At 44.5% G+C, this 21,054-nt stretch overlaps 1 protein-coding gene across 2 annotated transcripts in view; it reads left to right on the top strand.

Annotated features, from left to right (window-relative positions):
- Positions 1 to 21,054, top strand: part of LOC115460223 (factor VIII intron 22 protein-like) — an 86,996-nt gene that overhangs the window by 29,765 nt on the left and 36,177 nt on the right. For both annotated transcript variants that reach the window (XM_030190036.1, XM_030190037.1), the window contains exons 3-4: positions 4,847 to 4,919; positions 15,453 to 15,612. In XM_030190036.1, the coding sequence (XP_030045896.1) occupies positions 4,847 to 4,919; positions 15,453 to 15,612 (233 nt within the window). The remainder of the gene's footprint in view (positions 1 to 4,846; positions 4,920 to 15,452; positions 15,613 to 21,054) is intronic.

Raw genomic sequence — 21,054 nt, 5'->3', positions numbered from 1 at the left:
GGGCGATTTGGCAGGGCTGGTTGTTCAGCTACTTCTTTAGCAGGAGGACGTTCTTCGATAATGTTTCCTCCATGGCCTCTCTACTACTCACAGAGGCGTAGGTATACTCCTTCTTGCCAGCCTCAGCAGACTCAGACCCAGAGCACTCATTCTTGTCAACAGCTTGCGCCCAAGGCCCAGACAACTCCCCAGTCAAAGCCAAGAATGAGCTTTTGACTGGCTCCAGCAGATCATAGCTGTAGTGAAGTGACCATCCCGGGTGACCTGCCGGTTGGGGGGGAGGGCTGAATTTTTTCCACTAAAGGTGGTCCCTTGTAACCTCCAACCGGTGGATTCTTCAAGTAGTCCGTCTTGATTATGCCATGCATTGGTGACAGAGACCACCAAATTGCCCACTGAGAGTGTCTTACTTAGCTGTCATCAGAAGGAGGTACTTGCAGAGGAACTCTCTCCCCTTCTAAATGTCCACTCAGTCAAGTCCATTCTACCAGGGGAAGAAGGGCAGGGATTCTGTTCCAGGTACTTGTGCCCAAGAAAACAGGGGGGATGTGTCCCATCCTAGACCTAAGGGCCCTGAACAATTTCCTGTTCAAAGAAAAGTTCAGGATGGTTTCCTTGGCACCCTTCTCCCCATGATTCATGATAACGATTGGCTATGCTCTCTGGACTTAAAGGATGTTTACACTCACATCCTGATACTTCCAGGTCACAGGAAGTATCTTTGATTTCGGCTGGGGACACATCAGTTCCAGTGCCGCGTGTTTCCTTTTGGCCCAGCGTCATCCACAAGGGTCTTCACCAAGTGTCTTCCAGTAGTCACAGTGTCACTACAGAGACTGGGAGTCCATGTGTTCTCCTATCTGGACAATTGGCTGGTGAAGAGCACATCGATGGTCAGTGCTCAGTAGTCCATTCTGAGAACTAGTTGGGTGTTAGAGCTACTGGGGGTTTGCTTTAAACTACTCCAAGTCCCATCTACATCCCGTTCAACACTTGGAGTTCATAGGAGCCTTCGTAGACACACAGCGGGCTTTTCTCCCTATGTTGAGGACAGACATTATCTTGTCGCTTTTGACACTCAGGTCCATGCCAGCCAGCTGGTCATAGCTTGACTAATGTTGAGATTGTTAGGTGTCATGGCCTCCCCCATCCATGTCAGACCCATGGCATGTTTTCACATGAGAAACGTCCAGTGGACCCTAGCTTCCCAGTGGTGTCAAGCCTCTGGGAATCTAGCGGATGTCATCTGAATGACACTAGAGTTGATTCAGTCTGCTTTGGTGGACGGTTAGATTCAATTTGACTGTGGGACTTCCATTCCTAATTCCTCAGTCCCAGAAGGTGCTCACAACTGGTGCATCCCACTTGGGCTGGGGAGCTCACCTAGACAGGCTTCACACTCAAGATGCTTAGTCAGCCCAGGAGACTGATCTCCACATCAACCTTCTGGAGCTACATGCAATCTGAAATGCTCTAAAGGTTTTTAGAGACTGGCTGTTCAACCAAACTGTACTCATTCAAACAGACAATCAGGTTGCAATGTACCACACCAACAAGCAGGGGGGTACTGGATCACGCCAGTTGTGTCAGGAGGCCGTCCATATGTGGCACTGGGCAGTCCAGCATGGGATGCTCCTGAAAGCCACTTACCTGGCAGGCAAATCCAACAGCCTGGCCGATAGACTGAGCAGGGTCATGCGACCGCACGAGTTGTCCCTCAGCATGGGCGTTGCCTGTGAGATCTTCTGAGTGTGGGGCACCCCCTCGGTGGATCTCTTTGGCACTTAGTTCAATCACAGAGCCCTTCAGCACTGTTCCAGGCTCCAAGCCCCAGGCCCGTGACAGACTAGTGTTGGATGTCTTCCTGCTTCATTGGGGGACTGATCTTCTGTATGCATATCCTCCCATCCCTCTTGTGGGGAAGACTTTGCTGAAACTCATTCAAGACCAAGGAACCATGATCCTGATTGTCCATACTGGCACCAGCAGATCTGGAGTTGTCCTCCGAAGAAACTTGGAGATTGGAGTGTTTTCCGACCTTCATCAGGCAAAACAAGGGATCTCGTCTACATCACAACCTCCATTTTCTGGCTCTCACAGCCTGGATGTTGAGAGTTTAGAATTTGCTTACTTGCATCTTCCTGAAGGTGTCGCCAAGGTCTTGCTGGCTTCCAGGAAAAATTCTACTAAGAGGTGTTACTTTTTCAAATGGAGGCAGTTTGCCGTCTGGTTTGAAGTCAAGGCCCTAGATCTCTTTCTTGCACTATACAGACCCTGCTTGAATATCTTATTTTTATTTATTTTATTACATTTGTACCCCACATTTTCCCACCTATTTGCAGGCTCAATGTGGCTTACACAGTACCGTAGAGGCTGTTGGCAATTCGGTTGATAACAGATACAAAGTTATATTGTAGTCAGATGAGGTAGGTGTGGATCAGTCATCAAGGGGGTGAAGGAAGTGAAGATTATAAATTGTCCAGTACGATCATTAGTTATGCTGGCCTTTTTAAAGAAGTGAGTTTTGAGTGATTTCCTGAAGTTTAAGTGGTCATGGATTGTTCTCACAGCGTTTGGGAGTCCGTTCCATAGTTGTGCGTTTATGTAGGAGAAGCTGGATGCGTAGGTTGTTTTGCATTTTAGTCCTTTACAGTTTGGATAATGTAGGTTTAGGTATGATCGTGATGATCTGATTCTGTTCCTGGTTGGTAGATCTATTAGGTCTATCATGTATCCTGGTACTACGCCGTAGATGATTTTTGGGCTCATTTTCAAAGCACTTAGCCTCCCAAAGTTCCATAGAAACCTATGGAACTTAGCCTCCCAAAGTGCTTTGAAAATATGCCTCTTTATGTACCAAGGTCTTAAGACCAACTCTGTAAAGGTTTACCTTAGTGCAATTAGTGCTTACCATCACCGTGTGAAGGGTAAGCCCATCTCTGGACAGCTTCTAGTTCTCTTCAAGAGAGGTTTGCTTTTGACAGTGCCCCCTGTCAAGCCTCCACCTGTGTCACAGGACCTCAACATCATCCTTACCCAACTGATGAAAGCGTCTTTTGAGCCACTCAATTCCTGTCATCTGAAGTACTTGACCTGGAAGGTCTTGTTTTTGGTGGCTGTTACTTCAGCTCGGGGATCCACCTTACACTAAGTTTCATCACAACAGAGTAGTTCTCCGCATGCATCCTAAGTTATTGCCTGAGTGGAGGAGTAGCCTTATAGTTAGTGCAGCGGGCTTTGATCCTGGTTTCAATTCCCACTGCAGCTCCTTGTGACCTTGAGCAAGTCACTTAGTTCTCCATTGCCTCAGGTACAAAAACTTAGATTGTAAGCCCTCTGGGGACAGATAAAGTACCTGCATATAATGTGTACAGTGCTGCATACATCTAGTAGCACTATAGAAATGATTATTAGTAGTAAGGTGGTGTCGGAGTTCCATCTGAACCAGTCGATTGTTCTGCCAACATTCTTTCCCAAGCCTTATGCCCATCTTGGCAAAGCGCACTACATACCTTGGACTGTAAGCATTGGTCTTTTACTTTTAGCAGCTACAATCCGTCTACCCAACTTTTTGTTTCTTTTGATCCCAACAGGATGGGGGTCACCATCAGGAAACACTCAATCTCTAATTGGATGGCAGATTGCATTTCTTTCACTTATTCCCAGCCTGGGCTGACTCTGGAGGGTCATGTCAAGGCTCATAATGTCAGAGCTATGGTGACATCAGTAGCCCTCTTGAGGTCAGTATCCATTGAAGAGATTTTCAAGGCTGCAACGTGGTCCATGCATTCACAGGATTCCTGATGCTATATTAGTCAAATTAGAAAGACAGTGCTGCAGAATTTGGGGTCTAGAATCCAACTCCACCCCCCTAGGGCCCGTTTTGTTGTGTTCCAGGCTGCATTCTCACATGGTTGCATATAGTTTATGGTTAATCAGTTCTTTTGCCCTCACCATTGCAAGGTCCAGTTGACCAATGGTGGTTGTTTTCTGTGAGCCTGGTAGCTAGGGATTCCCACATGTGAGGATATTTTCCTTCTTGTCCTTGGAAAAAGCAAAGATACTTACTTGTAGCAGGTATTCGCCGTAGACAGCAGGCCATTCATTCTCACATATCCTCCCACTTCCCCTTGGAGATGATTCCATGTTTTATTATTGTACTGCTGGTCCCACGCTCTCATGACAGCTGGGAAGTCACTCGTGCATGTACGGTGGGGATGCTATGCGTGCTCTTAAAGGCATATTAACATTTTAATTCTCCGCATGTGAGAATGAATGGCCTGCTGTCCTTGGAGAATACCTACTAACCTGCTACAGGTAAGTATCTTCGCTATCTGTTTTCATTCAACTTTGAAATTGCAATGCTTTGAGGCAAACTGGTATGGTTCCTGTTAGAAACCTGGGCAGCGTTGCCTGCCCCACACAGGTTAGAGGACTACAAGCTCCTCCTGGTGAGATTTTAATCTGTTCTAGATTAGTCTGGTCACTTGTTTCCTCTCTAGTGAGCAGAATGGTTAGCACTATTCTACTTCTGCTAGGAAGTCTGAGCCCCTACGTCTTGCCCCATCCTTGGCCACCTTTAAATCTAGACTGAAAGCCCACCTCTTTAACATTGCTTTTGACTCGTAACCACTTGTAACCACTCGCCTCCACCTACCCTCCTCTCTTCCTTCCCGTTCACATTAATTGATTTGACTTGCTTACTTTATTTATTTTTTGTCTGTTAGATTGTAAGCTCTTTGAGCAGGGACTGTCTTTCTTCTATGTTTGTGCAGCGTTGCGTACGCCTTGTAGCGCTATAGAAATGCTAAATAGTAGTAGTAGTAAGTCTGTCTCCATTTTTCAGGTCAGCTGGCAAAGGAGCTTAAACAACAGGACTGCCTTCAGTATTCTGGCTTCTGCAACCTTGCTATGGCTCGGTAAGTTTTTTTTAATTCTTTCCAACCCAATCCAAAGAATTATGCAAAATCAGTTAGTAAATGTGTGCCTGAGGGGGAGGGGCAAAAAAATTCTCACAAAATTTAATGGAATGGAATGTGGTAGCCGTGTTAAGGTTATCAATAGAAATCAAACAAAATAAAACATGGAAAAGAAAATAAGATGATACCTTTTTTATTGGACATGTATTAAGTTATGTCAAATAAAAAAGGTATCATTTTATTTTATTTTCCATGTTTTATTTTGTTTGATTTCTATGGAATGGAATGAAACCTGACTTGTGGGGAAAACTGGTAAAAAGACATATTCAGTTGGAAAATGGACTAAATTGAACCATCTGTACATAACCTTAAAGCTGTTTTCCTGGAGATTAGTAGCCATTAATATTTTAACTTGAGCCACCTCCATTTTCCCCCAATCAAGATCTTCAAAACATATGCTTAATTCACTGTGCCATGTTTGTCTATGCAATGTGTCTAGGTGTGGCTATCTCGTAATGATAGTTATATAAACTTGAGATTAATTTCTTAGTTCCCACAAAATCTTCACAAAAAATCCTCCCACAATATTTTTGATTTAATGGTTTTAGAAGTCGAAAGGTGCAGGAATTGAGTATAGATGTATTGGTTAATTGGTAACAGCTGATAAGTACATGACAAGCAGTCAAAAGAAACAATAACTTCCTTAGCCTCAGCAGCAGATGAATCCAGGAACTAGTGGGTTGTATCCGCCTACCAGCAGGTGAAGATAGAGAACACTAAAGAGAAAGCAGTGACTCTGGACATCCAGTCCCTTATCACTTCAGTATATCTCTATCTCCAGCAGGTGGTGGATGGATTTCTTCCAGCTCCTGGATTCCTGGGGGGAGGCACCTGCCAGTAGAGCTTGGGAGCATCTGGCTGATGGTGCCAACCTTGAGGACATACTTGTACTCCAGGTCCCTGTCCTACCCCGTCTACCCCTGCTCTCTGTGGGCTCCCTGGACTGCCTTTTCCAAGCTGCTCTTAAAAAAAAAAAAATTCTCACAATGCTGCAGCTTATAGCCTATTAAAAAAAAAAAAAAAAAAGTAAGCTCTAGGAAGAGCTGTTTGATCTCTTTGGTAAGAGGCTACCGGGCTGTGGGAGGGGAGTGGGAATGCAGTTTAGGCTCCCTCTGATAGCTGCCACTGCCTTCTATGACTTGGTTGCAGCCCCAGTGAGTAAATCCTTTTGTCTTTCCTGTTGGTAGGGTGAGTGTTCGGTTCTGGCGGGGTGGACCACGCTATGGCGGCGGAAGTAGTTAAAAGATGTTCCCGCTGTGGCTCTCGCCGTTCTTCAATGGGTGCCTGCATAGCTTAGTGCTCCATTGTGCTCTCCTTTGATGAGGGGCCTATGGACCCTGTGGGGGAGTCTTCTCGTGTATCGGAAGGTGCCACACATGTCGTGTTAGTCACGACTGAAGCGGTTGTGGAGCCCGTGCCTTTTTCTGCTTCTGAACCTTTCTGCCTTTCTAGTGCTGCAGACATGGCTTCTAGCATCAAGTTTATTTGATGAAGAGGGGATTTTGTTCTGTGCCCCCTCCCCTTCCTCAATCGTCCTTGGAGGGCAGAGAGACCCTGGTTAGTCAGGGTGACTTCGAGTCACCTCTACAAATTGAGGACCCGACTGTAAAACACAGAAGGTTAGCTTCTTTACCAGAGGGAGGGTCTTTGGGTCCCCATTCTCCTCTGCCTTCCATTTTGGCGGGATCTAGGGACTTAGCACACCCTTCTAGTGGTCTGACCCTGAGAGTGGATTGAAACTGGCTAGGGCTATGGTGTGTCTCTATCCGGTGTCTGCTGCTACTCTACATACCTTCTCTTTACCTAAGGTGGATGCTTTGTTTTTCTTTGTGACTGCAGTAACTATTCTTCTGGTGGAAGGGGGAGTTGCGCTTAAAGACATGCAGGATAGGCGTCTCAAAGCCTCTCTTAAACCTCTTTGAGGTGGCGGCCTTGGTCTTTCAGGCCTCTGTAGTTCCTATACAGCCAGAGCTTGTCTTTCCTGGTTTCAGCAGGGTTTGGAACAGGACCAGGATTCGACTTCTATTTCGGTTGCTGGTGCTCCGATGGAGTTGGCTGTCACCTATTTGGCTGACACCCTCTATGATTTGGTCAGGGCATCTGCTCAGTAGATGGCTCTGGCGGTTTCAACTCGCCGGCTGGTATGGTTGCACCACTGGTCAGCAGACATGGCTTCCAAGCAACATTTTATGAGGCTTCCCTTTAGGGGAAAGTTACTTTTCGGCAAGGATCTTGAAAAGATTGTGAAAGATTTGGGAGACTCGAAATCCCAGCATCTTCTGGAAGACAGGCCCAGGGCTAGTGCGAGGCCAGGTTCTTCAAGACTTCATTTCTACTACTACTACTACTTAACATTTCTAGAGCGCTACTAGGGTTACGCAGCGCTGTACAATTTAACAAAGAGAGACAGTCCCTGCTCAAAGAGCTTACAGGGCTTTAAGCAAAGACTTGAAGACGGGCAGGGAGGGGGCTTGGCGTAAGGGTTCAGGAAGGTTGTTCCAAGCATAGGGTGAGGCGAGGCAGAATGAGCGGAGCCTGGAGTTGGCGGTGGTGGAGAAGGGTACTGAGAGGAGGGATTTATCCTGTGAACGGAGGTTACGGGCGGGAACGTAAGGGGAGATGAGGGTAGAGAGGTAGTGAGGGGCAGCAGACTGAGTGCATTTGTAGGTAAGAAGGAGAAGCTTGAATTGAATGCGGTATCTGATCGGAAGCCAGTGAAGTGACCTGAGGAGAGGGGTGATATGAGTATATCGGTTCTGGCGGAATATGAGACGTGCAGCAGAGTTCTGAACAGACTGAAGGGGGGATAGATGGCTAAGTGGGAGGCCGGTGAGGAGTAAGTTGCAGTAGTCCAGGCGAGAGGTAGAGCGTGGACGAGAGTTCGGGTGGTGTGTTCAGAGAGGAAAGGGCGAATTTTGCTGATGTTAAAGAGGAAGAAGCGACAGGTCTTGGCTATCTGCTGGATATGCTCGCGGTCATAGTTTGTCCTTCCAGCATCCTAGATTCCAGCAGAGGTCATCCTTTCGGAGTGACAAGCGGGTGTCGGGAGCTGGAGCCAGACCTCAGGCTCCAGGACGTTCTGCCCAATCATAGGGCGCAGGTTCACTCTTCAGTTGTTTATGAAGTGGGCCAAGATTACGTCAGATCAGTGGGTCTTGGATCTCATCAGAGATGGCTACAGGCTATTTGTATTGCTCGTCAGAGACTCCTTTTTGGAATCTCAATGTGCCACGGTGGCCAGAAGAGCGGACGTAGAATCCACGTTGCAGATGTTGCTAGATCTTGGGGCGGTGGTTCCTGTACCGCAGACTGAGGTGCACACTGGGCGCTATTCAATTTACTTTGTAGTTCCTCGAAAAGGGGTTCCTTCAGACCTATTGACCTTAGGAAGGTGAATGAGTGTCTCCAGGTGCCCCATTTCCGCATGGAGACTGTGCGGTCGGGGAAAGTGTCTGTCCAGCTGGGACAGTTTCTCAAGGCTTTGGATTTGAAAGAGGCGTACTTACACATCCCTATTTGGCCTCCTCATCAGAGATTTCTATGGTTTGCCGTATTAGGCCGTCATTTTCAGTTTTGCACTCTGCCCTCTGGGCTACCTACGACCCCTCGCACATTTTACAAAGTGATGGTAGGCCTTCCTCTGAAAAGGGGATCAAAGTTCATCTTTATGTCGACGATTGGTTGATTCGAGCAGACTCAGAGCAGGACAGCTAAAATATGCAGGGTCATGCACTTGAGTCACAAGAATCCGAGGGACTGGTACAATATAGGGGGTGAAGTGCTTCTGTGTATAAAGGCAAAATTTCAACCCTTGAACTAAAGTCACTATACAGTTTTACAATTTTCATCCCTCCACCTTCCACCCTCCCCATTACCCAACTCTCACCCCATACTAATTTGATGTCCAACATTTTATGGCTCTACATTACATATGTTACTCTGTTTGTTACAGTATAAGAAAATGTCATCAACAAGGCACCCAACATCATATCACATGAGACATAATATTAATCAATACAGCATACCGCAAAGGGCCTTGTTTCTTATAGCCCTTCACCGGTTGCTATCGCCTCTGCTGGAGCTCGCTTATGTTTAGTATGGTTTAACATTTTATTGATGACTCCACAAGGAAAATACAGCCAATAACATGAATACCTTGATAGACAATGAGAACCAGACACTCACCGTCTCCAAAGCCAATCGTCCAATACTTTCAAAGCCAATCGCCCAATACTTTACACCCCCTATCCCCCCCCCCCCCAAAACCACAAAAAAAAAAAAAAAAAATCAAAGACGATTCAAAATAAAACTTGCTGCTTTAGGTGATAGTGATTGTATATATGGATCCCATATCTCCAAGAATGCTTTCCGTCTTCTCGGGGAGGATCCCACCACCCTACGCTCCTGTAAGAGCAGCTCATGCAGGCGATTCCTCCAATGCCAAAAATCTGGTGGCTCCGTCTGCAGCCACACAGACATGATAAGCTTCTTCCCTATAATACCTGCTTTGTGAATAAATTGCCTAGCCCCTCTAGAATGTTGCCCAAAAACCTCGTACCTATCCAGTAGAAACCCCTGTGGAGAGGGGTGGACCCTACCATGCACCATTGACTCCAAATATTTTATGATTTGCCCTCAGAAAGTTTTTATTTTTGGACATTTCCAGAAGGAGTGGAACCACGTGCCTTCTCCCAGCCCACATTTGGAGCACAATGGGTCTGGGACTCCTCCAAAGTGAAACACCTGATTTTTCGTCATGTATGCCCTATATAATATTCGATATTGACATTCACGCAAGGTGGCACTGCCTGATATAGAGAGTATTCTTGCTGTCAATTTCTGGAAGTCTACATTCAAGTTAGGTCTCTGGAGATCCTGAGGCCAGCATTGCATATATTAAGCATTTTAATAAACATAAACATATGATCCCAATCCCCAAAAAGGTTGACATGATAGAAGGACACAGGACAGGAGGTTGCCCCCCTGGCCCAACGAGGCAACCAAAGCAGTTAACCCAAGGGCACGGAGCCAACCATTGACTGCTCAAGACCCACCCATAATTTAATTGGGGAGTTTTGAAGCCACTCTATAGCTGCTCTATAGTAGAGCACTATGTTAGGGACATCCAGGCCTCTCTTCTTTCTATCTCTGTAGAGTAAGTTTCTATGTAACCTTGGCTTTTAGTTTTGCCAAACAGATTTAAGTAAAACACCCTGTAGTTTATTTAAATATGCTCTAGGTATCAAAAGAGGTAGGGCATGAAAGAGCGATAGTAAACAGGGTACTACATTCATCTTGAGGACAGCTATCCTGCCAAACCAGGAGAGGTAAGTGATCCCATTGAGCTAATCATTCCTAATAGGACAGACCAAAGGAGAATAGTTGGCTGTAAAAAATCCTTCATATGAGTCAGTGAGAAAGAACACCAGATATCGAGGAGGTCCCTGAACCCATCTAAAAGAGAAGCAGGCAGCAAGGTTCTGTCTAGTAGTTTCTAAAAGACTGATGTCCATAATCTCAGTCATAGATATGTTGAACTTAAAGCCAGAGACATCTGAATATTTACAGATCTTATGCATCATGTTAAGAAAAGATACCAAGGGCCAGGTGACAGAGAGAAGGACATTTGTCAGCAAATAAAGAAATTTTAAATTCAGCCATCCACACGGGCCCTAATAGTTGCTACAAAAGGCTCCATTACAAAGGCAAAAAGTAATGGCTAGAGAGGATACCCCCACCTAGTTCCCCTTCGCAGCTCAAACATGGCTGAATTACTCCCTGTGACAGAACAGTGTGTTTTAAACCTGTGATAATTGTTTTGCTATTTTCCTGCAATGTATTTCTCTAGTTTGGCCAGCAGGAGGTACATGTTTATGCTTAAAGCTGTTACAGAGAACTGGCCTTTCCGTCTTTAGTTAACACAGAGAAAGGGGAAGTGCCTGCAGTGATGTAGCCAGCTATTTTCAAATGTTGTTCTAGGGTCTGATTGGCTTGGAGTTTGAAGTTACCCAGGTGCTACTTGCTTTTGCTCCAGTTTCAGCCCGGGAAAAAAGAGAGAGAGAGAGAGAGAGAGCTCTTTGCTGAATTCCTGTAAAAACAGTTATATTTGATAACTGGTGAGCAGCTATATGTCCTGATTTCTCCAGGTACTACTTAGATAGTAAACAAATGTTTAGTTAGTGTTCTTTTTTTTTTTTTCCAAACGTCATACAAAGCATTAAAAAAAATAGTGAGCACATTAAATCAGCAAGTTACTGTCAGAATCAAAGGAGAAAAAACAAAATGCCCCAGATTGAGATCTTGCAGCCAAAGGCAGCTTAGTAATGACTTTTCCTTTTTTTCTTTATAGTTAGTGTTCTAATTGATCCATATTTCAGTTACCTGTTACTGTTTTGCTGATTGCACTTTTTCTGTTTCACTGTTCAATTTTTCAGATAATAAGCACTGTTAATTTGTTGACTCTGCTTGTTTGGACTGATAAAGAATCCTGGTGGTTTGTGTGTTGGGTCTCTGAGTGCTTTCTGGGAACTGTGGGACCACTGGGAATGTGGTCTCCAGTAACCTAGAAATCACGGGGGATAATTTGAGGGAGACTCGCCCAGAGGCGGTTGTGACCCAGTCGATGGGAGGAGGGTGCTAGTGTGGAGCACAAGTGGCAGGTGCAAGCTGACCTGAGCTGTGCTGGGGCTAGACACTCTAAGTGACTGCGGGGTAGCCCAGCGGGTGGCTAGGCATTTCGTGACACTGCACTTGAGTTCTAGGTGACTGATAAAGAGCGTGTACCCACTTCTGGAAACTTGCCTATCCTATCTTCTTCTTGAGTCATAAAGGGCCATTGAACTCGGTTGAAGATTTTTTTCTGCATCAGTGCTCACTAGGTAGGCTACCAACTTTTGGGTGCATGCCAGATGAATAAGATCTATCATCCTTCATATGTTATCTGAGGCCTGGCGTTTTATAATAAAACCCACCTGATCTGGGTGAATCAAGTCTGGAAGAGCTAGAGAAAGCCTTTTAGCTAAGAATTTGCCCAGGTAGAGTTTTAATAGCAGACAAAATCACTTTGATAGTAGTACTGGCTTCCAAATATGCTTGCTGAGCAGGGGATACAGAGTGAAGGGCCACCCCTTCTGAATATTCGCACATGTCAGAGTCCTGAATGGCTTGGTCTGCCTGACACAAAGATTGATATTCTCGAAACCTCTCCCTAATTAAGAGGGTGATGGTCATCAGTTGCCCACTAGCATCTTTAAGCTGAAAGACTTGCTAAATGAGCAGTTACAGTGTCTCTTGATGAGCACTGTATAAAGGGACGGCCAGTTATATATAATGGTAACATTCTGTTCTCCACAAGAGTGGAAGTAAGGAGGAGGTTGGGAATTACAGACCTGTCTCAGTGGTGAGTAAACTAATGGAAACACTTCTAAAGCGGAGGATTGTGAGGTTTCTTGAATTGAATGGAATGCAGGACCTGAGGCAGCATGTCTTCACTAGAGGTAGGTTGTGTCAGACAAATCTGATTGATTTCTTTGACTGGGTGAGCAAACAGTTGGACATGGGAGAGGTGCTAGATGTGTTGTACTTACATTTCAGCAAAGCCTTCGACATGGTTCCACACAGGCAACTCATAAATAAACTGAGTACCCTTGGTATGTGACCTAGAGTAACTGACTGGGTTAAAAATTGGTTGAATGGAAGGAGAAAGAGGGTAGTAGTAAATGGAGCTTGCTCTGAAGACAGGGATGTTATCAGTGGAGTGCCGCAGGGATCGGTCCTAGGATCGTCTCTTTTTAACATCTTGTGGGTGATAAGGTTTGTCTGTTTGTGGATGGTACCAAACTGCAACAGGATGGACACCCCGGAAGATGTGGATGACATGAGGAAGGACTTGAGGAATGGTCCAATATTTGGCAACTGAGAATTAATGCTAAAATATGCAGGGTCATGCACTTGAGTCACAAGAATCCGAGGGACTGGTACAATATAGGGGGTGAAGTGCTTCTGTATACAAAGGAAGAGCAGGACTTGGGGACTGATTGTGTCAGATGACCTTAAAGTTTCCAAGCAGGTAGAAAAAGCGACGGTCATAGCCAGAAGGATGCTTGGCCCTGTGTTTGCTATTATGATTTTTGTGTGTGTGTGGTATTTTTTCTAAATTTTGAACTTACTAAGAAAATAAGTTGGTAAAAAGTAATAATAAAACTATGAAAAGTATGAAAGTCTCTGGTGAGGCCCCGTTTAGAGTACTGTGTGCAATTCTGGAGACCTCACCTACAAAAGGATATAAACAGGATCGAGTCTGTCCAGAGGGCGGCTACAAAATTGGTAAGTGGTCTTGGATATAAAACATATAGGGACAGTCTCAGAAACCTCAACATGTATACGCTGAAAGGAGAGAGGGAGGGAGGGAGGAGATATATGATAGAGATGTTTAAATATCTCAGGGGCATTAGTGTACAGGAAGGGAGCCTTTTTCAAATGAAGGAAAAATATGGAATGAGGGGGCATACAATGAAGTTAAGATGAAATAGGCTTAGGAGGATCTAAGAAAGTATTCATTCACGAAAAGGGAGGTGGCAGCGTGGAATGGCCTCCTGGTAGAGGTCGTGGAGACGAAGATTGTGTCAATTTAAGAAAGCATGTTACAAGCACATGGGATCCCTTAGGAAAAGGAAGAGTTAGTGTTTACAGAGGATGGGCAGACTGGATGGGCCATTTGGCCTTTATCTGCCGTCATGTTTCTAGGCTGTTTCTCCACTAAGTATGCAAATCTGAGTTCTTAGCTCCTGCAAGCAACTGACACAAGACCCAAATATTATAAAAATAGAAGCTGCTTTCTTTACATGCAAGTGAAGCAATCGAATAAAACAGAAGTAATTAGTGTGTGAGACTGCTATGCACTTGCTAGATGGTTCATAGCAGAATAATACACAAACTTTCTTTGAACCTTTCCTGATAAGGGTTCACACATTCACATGTAAAGTAAGCACACAGCTTCCCTTAGGCCCACAACTATTGGACCACCTGCTTACTTCCCAATGGCAATAGCAGAGCTTGTGTTTATACAACCTGACAGTGCAGTGGACTTCACCTCTGTCAGGATGCAGGAGCGGGTGGCAGGACAGCAAATGAACAGCTGGCAGGGGAGCTCTGAGGTGTCCCGAGAGAGAGCAGGACAGTGCAGAGAGGTTCAGCAGAGTGGTGGTTTTACGAGCTGAGGAGACACTTCAGATAACAGCTTGGATCTGATGAGGTCACCAGATAATTTTTGATCTCTGGGGATACCTCTTTTATCTAGTTCTGGCCAAGGCACTGACCCCGAAGATAAGATAAACAATTAATTTTGTTCTGGACATTCTGACTTCACAAACCACAAACTTTTCCATTTTACATCGTTGAAGATGCAGTTCCTGGAATTCAGCAAAGGTCTCTGAACTAGAGAGTTGCACAGAAGCAGGGATAGCAGGAATCCTGGGGGATCCCCTCCAGGTCTGTGGGGATCCCAAGGGGATGGACCCAGGTCCTACTGGATCCCTGCGGAAGTGCCTTCCCTCCTCCGAGCTGCAGGGTGCCCTCCCGGCATATATCTCAAGGCACCCTGGTGGTCTAGTGGATTCTTTGGAGCAGGAAAGATCCCCACTCTTTCCTGGCCGCTACTGTTGATCCTCTTGCTGTCTCTGCTTTATTTAAATGGCTGCCAAGACTTCCAGTGGCGGCCTCACAAGACTCCAGTTGACATTGGAGATTCTGTCATCTAGTTGTAACCAACAGGTTGGTTCATATACACAAAAATATTTTTTTATTCATGTGTACTTCTCTAATTAAATGTATATTACTCTCATTGTTTTATACATACGTTGTGTTTGTTCATATTTTCAGCTTCTATTATTGTCCTTTTTAGATACATTGTTTTCCATCATTTTACATTTTAGTACTATTGTTTATGTTATAATACCATTATTTATATTGTTTGTTTATTGTTCTTTATATATTTACTTTTAAGACTCCTGAAGCAGACCATAGGCTGAAACACAGTGCTGTGTCGAGTCTTTTTATCAATAAATCTTTTCTAAAGTATCAAGGTTGTGCTTCTCATTTCTGGAGTCCACGGTTGATTTCCCACTTGTCTTCTGCTGCTCGTTTTCTTGACTCCATGCAATTAGGATGTTCCAATAATGTGGGCTAGTTGCCTTAACAATTGGATGAATGTTTTTCTTTATTATATGTTATTTATTACTTGTATGCATTTTCTCCAGTATGCTTTATTGCTATATTATATGTTTGTTTAAAGAAAACAAACAACTCAGCAGAATGACAGAGCTTATTGGAATGGTCATTTATTTGGAACTACCAGCTCACCCTGCTCTTCACCTTCCATGGAGTTATGTGGCCCAGATAACCTTTTTCTTTTCATTAGTGAAATCTAATTTCTCTCTACCTTGTGTTCCTTTATTGTGTTGCTGCCTGTGCTAGCTGTGAGCAAACCTTGTTTAACGCCCCTGGGGAAGCAATGGCTTTGACAGAAGCCGCACGTCTCTTCCTACAAGAGGAGCAAGGGACCCAGTGCCTGCAATGTCCCAGCTTTGAAGAACACTTGCAGGCAGCAATCAACTGCTTCAGTTTTGCCATCAAAGTAAGTTTTATATTTTCTTTTTCTTTCTTAAAATTTCAAAACATTTTATCTGTTTGACACATTCAAATAGAATCTCAAGCCAAATATATAAAAAAGAATAAATGAACATTAAACCATTTTCTTAGGAAAACTTGTGGCATACAGAAGACAGAACCTATATGTCATTTCTGAATTAAAGTAAAATTGAATTTTATGGGCCCTGTTTACTAAGCTGCACTAGAGGCACGTTAGACAAACTTTTTAGTGACGCTAACCATGTAGATGCCCATAATATCCCCATGGGCTTCTACACAGAACACGCTAAAAACGCTAGCACACCTTAGTAAACATGGCCCTGTGTTTGCTATTATGATTTTTGTGTGTGTGTGGTATTTTTTCTAAATTTTGAACTTACTAAGAAAATAAGTTGGTAAAAAGTAATAATAAAACTATGAAAAGTATGAAAGAGGTAAGAAACATAAGTATTTCCATACTGGGAAAGACCAAAGGTCAACATCCTGTTTCCAACAGTGGCCAATCCAGGTCACAAATACCTGACAATATTCCAAAATAGTACAAAACATTTTATACTGCTTTTCCCAGAAATAGTGGATTTTCCCCAAGTCCATTTAATAGTAGTCTATGGACTTTTCCTTTAGGAAGCTGGCCAAACCTTTTTAAAACTGCTAAGCTAACCACCTTTACCACTTTCTCTGGCAACGAATTCCAGAGTTTAATTACACGTTGAGTGAAGAAACATTTTCTCCGATTCGTTTTAAATTTACTACATTGTAGCTTCATCGCCCCCTAGTCCTAGTATTTTTGGAAAGCGTAAACAGACGCTTCACATCTATCTGTTCAACTCCACTTATTATTTTATAGACCTCTATCATATCTCCCCTCAGCCGCCTTTTCTCCAAGCTGAAGAACCCTAGCCGCTTTAGCCTTTCCTCATAGGAAAGTCGTCCCATCCCCTTTATCATTTTCGTCGCCCTTCTCTGCACCTTTTCTAATTCCACTATATCTTTTTTGAGATGCAGCGACCAGAATTGAACACAATATTCAAGGTGCGGTCGCACCATGGAGTGATACAAAGGCATTATAACATCCTCATTTTTGTTTTTCATTCCATAATACCTAACATTCTGTTTCCTTTCTTAGCCGCAGCAGCACACTGAGCAGAAGGTTTCAACGTATCATCAACAAAGACACCTAGATCCCTTTCTTGGTTGGTGACTCCTAACGTGGAACCTTGCATGACGTAGCTATAATTCGGGTTCCTCTTTCCCACATGCATCACTTTGCAGTTGCTCACATTAAACGTCATCTGCCAGTTTGACACCCAGTCTCGTAAGGTCCTCTTGTAATTTTTCACAGTCCTCCCCCGATTTAACGACTTGGAATAACTTTGTGTCATCAGCAAATTTAATTATCTCACTAGTTACTCCCATCTCTCCCATCTCTAGGTCATTTATAAATATGTTAAAAAACAGCGGTCCCAGCACAGACCCCTGGGGAACCCCACTAATTACCCTTCTCCATTGAGAATACTGACTATTTAACCCTACTCTCTGTTTTCTATCTTTCAACCAGTTTTTAATCCACAATAGAACACTACCTCCTATCCCATGACTCTCCAATTTCCTCTGCAGTCTTTCATGAGGTACTTTGTCAAACGCCTTTTGAAAATCCAGATACACAATATCAACTGGCTCACCTTTATCCACATGTTTGTTCACCCCTTCAAAGAAATGTAGTAGATTGGTGAGGCAAGATTTTCCTTCACTAAATCCATGTTGACTTCGTCTCATTAATCCATGCTTTTGAATATGCGCTGTAATTTTGTTCTTAATAATAGTCTCTACCATTTTGCCCGGCACCGACGTCAGACTCATTGGTCTATAATTTCCCGGATCTCCTCTGGAACTTTTTTTTAAAAACGGCATTACATTGGCCACCCTCCAATCTGCTTGATTTTAAGGATATATTACATATTAGTAACACTAGCTCTGCAAGCTCATTTTTCAGTTCTGTCAGTACTCTGAGATGAATACCATTCGGTCCAGGACATTTGCTACTCTTCAGTTTGTAGAACTGCCCCATTACATCCTCCAGGTTTACAGAGGATTCATTAAGTTTCTCTGACTCGTCAGCTTTGAATACCATTTCTGGCACCGGTATTTCAACCAAGTCTTCCTCAGTGAAGACCGAAGCAAAGAATTCATTTAATCTCTCCGGTACGGCTTTGTCTTCCCTGATCGCCCCTTTTACTCCTCGGTCATCTAGCGGTCCAACCGATTCTTTTGCCGGCTTCCTGCTTTTAATATATCGAAACGAAAGATGGATGCCCATCTTGTTTCGATAATATGGGTTTCCCCGCCCCTTCGCGGGGCATCCTGCGAGGACGCCCTCTTGAAAACCTGGGTGCTCTGTTCGATTATGCCCCTCTATGTGAATATGATGAGCAAGAGAGTTCTTGTGTCTTTCTGTGGTAGAGCTAGTGTCTTCTCAATAGAATTTTCCTTTAAAATGTTTTGCATAAGTCCACTGAGGTTTCTGTGTGCATACCAAGTGGAAGGAAGTTTTCAGTCTAGGAGCTATACCCAGCTATTTAATTACTTAGGTAAATTCCTTAGAAAATTGCCCTAATACTGTCTTTCAGAGACACCAAAGAAAGCTGAATATCATTTTGTGTTGTTTCTCCCATTTATGAAGCTTTTTTCACACTTACATCTTTCTAGATTTATACCTCGTAAATGTCATTCTTTGGCCTTTAATCTCACTCTTTGGGGCAGTCCCCTTTTAGTATCTCTCTGGTTTCTACTAAAGGAAACGGGATGAAAATGATTTGCTCAACTTCCCTGATTCTCGGTCCTGCTTCTGCTTAACAAAGGTCAGAGCAGTGTACAATAAAAAAAAAGTGTTAAATAGAAAGGAACTCCATAAAAATAGGGCAGAACATTCACAAATAAACAAGAGGATAGAGGGAAAGGAAAGGAGGAGGAGAAGGAATTAACTAGGTAAGTAGGTCTCTGCTTTTTCCCAAAGGGCTAGTGCTGAGTTAGGGTCAAAACCAAAGGCCTTCTGAAAAATATAAGTTTTGAGTTTTATTTTAAATTTAGACAGGGGAAATTCCAATCTAATATCTTCAGGCAAGCTGTTCCACAGAAAAGGGGCCAAGAAAAAGAATGCAGAATGACTTGTAGACTTATAATGGGCTTGCTTGGGAGAGGGTAATACTGATACGCTGTTTCTGGAGAGATAAAGTGTTGAGGGAAGGGGTCTTGAACAAAGATCACGGTGAGGAGGAGTGGACAATGGAAGAGTAAATGAGAGTAAATGGGGGTCCATGGTAGAGGTCCTCAAATGTATGACGCAATATAGTGATTTGTAAAAGCTATCCTTTGAAATCTGTTGTCACTGACATCTAATGGTTTGCAATATTATTACACTTGGTTTAATTTTGTTATTGTTTCCAGAAAATTTGGATACCACACCATTTAAGCAAACCCCCTCTCCTCTGTCTTTGATGTCAAAAACCAAAGACAACAGAACTATATACATGCATGGGTTAGAAAGAATTCCTTAGCGTACTGATCAGACCAGTCCAGAACCTTAGAATAGAAACAGAGAATACAGACTTGTGGTCTGCCTCATAAGGGTACTGTGCATACAGAGCACCTCAGTATTTCTCTGCCGCAAGTGTATGGTAGTAAACAAACCATGCAGCTTCTGGAGGGCTTGATTAGGCAGGCTTCTGGACCAGATGGAGAACTGGCACACAGTAGAGTAGGGAGATACTAATAGCAGTTTCAATAGAGGGTATCCAGTCATTCTCTCTGTTCTCATTTTTGACAGCTAAAAGGAAATACTGTTATAATTGGATGAGAGAGGGCATACTTCAAGTGTGTGCCCTTTTGAATCCTTTGCAACTATCCCTGCTGAATTGGTGCTTGATACAGTCTCGGTCTTATGATATTTGGTGGCCTTTATCAGCTCAACTTTGGGTTAAATTAAGTTGCTGTGTCAGTCTGCTCCAGTGCTGGGGGTGCTTGTGCCCTTGGTACCATCGATGGAAGCGGCAGCTGGCTCTATGCCTGTGGTGAGGTCCCCGACACCAGTACCGCCTGCGGCATCGGCGTCGGCTGCCACCCAGGTCAACTCCCCGTTGACATCGCTGGAGGGAGCTTCATCGCCGTCGGCATGGGAGTCGACTTCTCGCCATCGAGGACATGGTTCCTCGCAGGGGCGTATCTGGAATCCGGCGGTAGGGGGGGCCAGAGCCAGAGAGGGGGGGCACATTTTTGCCTCCCTCCCCCCGCCGTCAACCCTCCCCCGTTGCTTACTTTTGCTGGCGGGGGGCCCCAACCCCCGCCAGCCGAGGTCCGACCCGCAATCTCCATATTTCGTCTTCCTCCGTGGCCATGTGCTTCAAGGAAGTAACGCTGCAGTGCTGATTGGTTGAATCCAGTTCGGCGTCTGACTTAGAAAGAATGGAAGACTGCCTCTTTTATATAAGTGTATTCCTGAAATCAGATGTCTGAGAACTTGAGGGTGATAGTAGAAAGATGTATTTATTGATTTGAGTACATCAAACACAGTGAGGAAGCGGAGCCACTCTGTGGAACCAATGGATCTTTATTATAAATCTAGCAATCTAGCAATCACTTCATCTCTTCTCAGGAAATCTCATCTACCCCAACTTTTCATTTCATCTTTTAGATTGTAAGCTCTTCCGAGCAGGGACAGTCCTTATTCGTTAATTTGTACAGCGCTGCGTAACCCTTGTAGCGCTCTAGAAATGTTAAGTAGTAGTAGTAGTAGTAGAGGGGGGCCAGGGCGAAATCTGCGGGGGCCCAGGCCCCTGTGGCCCCACGCAGATACGCCCCTGGTTCCTCGGCGTCAAGACGGGCCCAGTTTCGGACTGCAGTTAAGGAACTCTTGTCCAATACTGATGAGGATGCCTCGTGGAATAAAGGGCAAGATCCCAGGTATTTCTCTTCCGAGGAGTCTTGTGGTCTTCCCTCTGATCCTACTCCTTCGCCGGAAAGAAAGCTTTCTCCCCCGGAGTGTCTTGCTTTCTCTTCGTTTGTCCGGGAAATGTCTGTGGCTATTCCCTTCCCTGTGGTATCTGAGGATGAGCCCAGGACTGAGATGCTCGAGGTCCTTGACTATCCTTCGCCACCTAAGGAGTCATCCACTGTTCCTTTGCATAATGTGCTCAAGGAGACACTTACGCGGAACTGAATGAAACCGCTAAGTAATCCCACCATTCCCAAGAAAGCTGAGTCCCAATATCGGATTCACGGAGAACCTGAGCTGATGAAGTCGCAGTTACCTCACGACTTTATGGTTGTGGATTCCGCTCTCAAGAGAGCCAGGAGTTCTAGAGATTTTGCCTCGGCGCCCCTGGGACGAGAACCTAGAAGCCTGGACTCTTTTGGGAGAAAGGCCTATCAGTCC

The sequence above is a fragment of the Microcaecilia unicolor genome, chromosome 1, assembly GCF_901765095.1.
Source record: "Microcaecilia unicolor chromosome 1, aMicUni1.1, whole genome shotgun sequence".
Classification (NCBI taxonomy): domain Eukaryota; kingdom Metazoa; phylum Chordata; class Amphibia; order Gymnophiona; family Siphonopidae; genus Microcaecilia; species Microcaecilia unicolor.
The sequence above is the reverse complement of the archived record's forward strand: the minus strand, read 5'-3'. Positions and strand labels throughout refer to the sequence as shown.